General features: G+C 67.7%; 1 protein-coding gene across 1 annotated transcript in view; it reads right to left on the bottom strand.

The window, feature by feature from the left end:
- Nucleotides 1-1,115, bottom strand: part of LOC112969105 (deleted in malignant brain tumors 1 protein-like) — a gene marked incomplete at its 5' end in the record, with an annotated part of 9,586 nt that extends 8,471 nt beyond the window's left edge. The window contains 3 exons of the mRNA XM_026072018.1: nt 34-152; nt 403-711; nt 850-1,115. Coding sequence (XP_025927803.1) covers nt 34-152; nt 403-711; nt 850-1,115 — 694 coding nt within the window. The remainder of the gene's footprint in view (nt 1-33; nt 153-402; nt 712-849) is intronic.
- Between the last annotated feature and the right edge of the window lie 14 nt (nt 1,116-1,129).

Genomic DNA, 1,129 nt, shown 5'->3' with positions numbered 1-1,129 from the left:
GGCAGACCCGCAGCGGAGGTGGTGGCAGAGCACCTGGGCATCAGGCACATCCCAGCCGGCATCGCAGAGGGAGCCCCAGGTGCCCCGCACCTCCAGCTCCACCCGCCCTGCGCACGGCGTGCTGTTGTTCGCCAGCCTGAAGCCCGTGTAGGCTGGGAAGGAGAAAGGGTGCTGGAGACGACAGACCCGTGCCCCGTGCCCTGTCCCCCTACGATGGTGGGGGCACGCAGGCATGCCGGCCCTCTGTTGCCATGCACCACTCTGCCTCCCCGCACCGCTGGGGGCTGCCATAGGCCAGCCCACAGCCTCTCTGCCCCATCCCTGCCCATGGCACCGCTGTACCCGCTGCCCGTCTCCCCACGCCCTCCTCTGCAGCCTCTGCCCCGCGCCCCGCACTCTTACGGGAGCAGACGACGCTGGCATCGCTGGCGTGGGTGCAGCCCTGGCCGTGGGGCAGCCTGCGGGTGCAGACAGACAGGAGGGATTCGTTGCCTGCACACTCGAAGCCTCCTTCCCAGATGGGCCCGGCTCCTGCCCCAAAGCGCGCCGCCCCGGTGACGGCTAGAGCTGCTCCGCAGCCCAGCTCCTTGCAGATGACGTGGGCGGCGTTGAGGTCCACATGGGCCTCGCAGAGGGTGGCCCAGCTTCGGCCCTGCCTGACCTCCACACGGCCTGAGCAGGTGCCGTTCCTGCCAACCAGCCGCACGAAACCTGGTGGGGAGAGTGGCCGGGGTTTCCTGGGTGTCCCTGGGACACGCCAGGGGTTGTGGAGGGGCTGCTGCCATAGCCTTGGTGCTGGCACAGCCGGCCCTGGAGTGAGGCAGCCTGGGGCGACCGCACGGCTCTTACCTTGGCAGACCACACCAACATCCCAGTCATGGAGGCCATTGTATGGTCCCCATCCCTTGATAGCGCAGTCCCAGAGTGCGGACTCGTTCCCGTGACAGTCAATCACAGCCAGATGAATTGGTCCAGAGCCTTTCCCAAAGCGGGTCCAGTCGTAGGCACTTTTAGCTGAGCCGCAGCCCAGCTGCTGACACACCACCTCGGCGTCCTCCATGTCCCATTCGTGGTCTGCCACCGTCCCCCACTGGCCCCGCAGCTTCACCTCCACTCTGCCCGCACAGGG

The sequence above is a fragment of the Apteryx rowi genome, unplaced genomic scaffold (genome assembly GCF_003343035.1).
Source record: "Apteryx rowi isolate R43461 unplaced genomic scaffold, aptRow1 scaffold_1088, whole genome shotgun sequence".
In the NCBI taxonomy this organism is placed as follows: domain Eukaryota; kingdom Metazoa; phylum Chordata; class Aves; order Apterygiformes; family Apterygidae; genus Apteryx; species Apteryx rowi.
The sequence above is the reverse complement of the archived record's forward strand: the minus strand, read 5'-3'. Positions and strand labels throughout refer to the sequence as shown.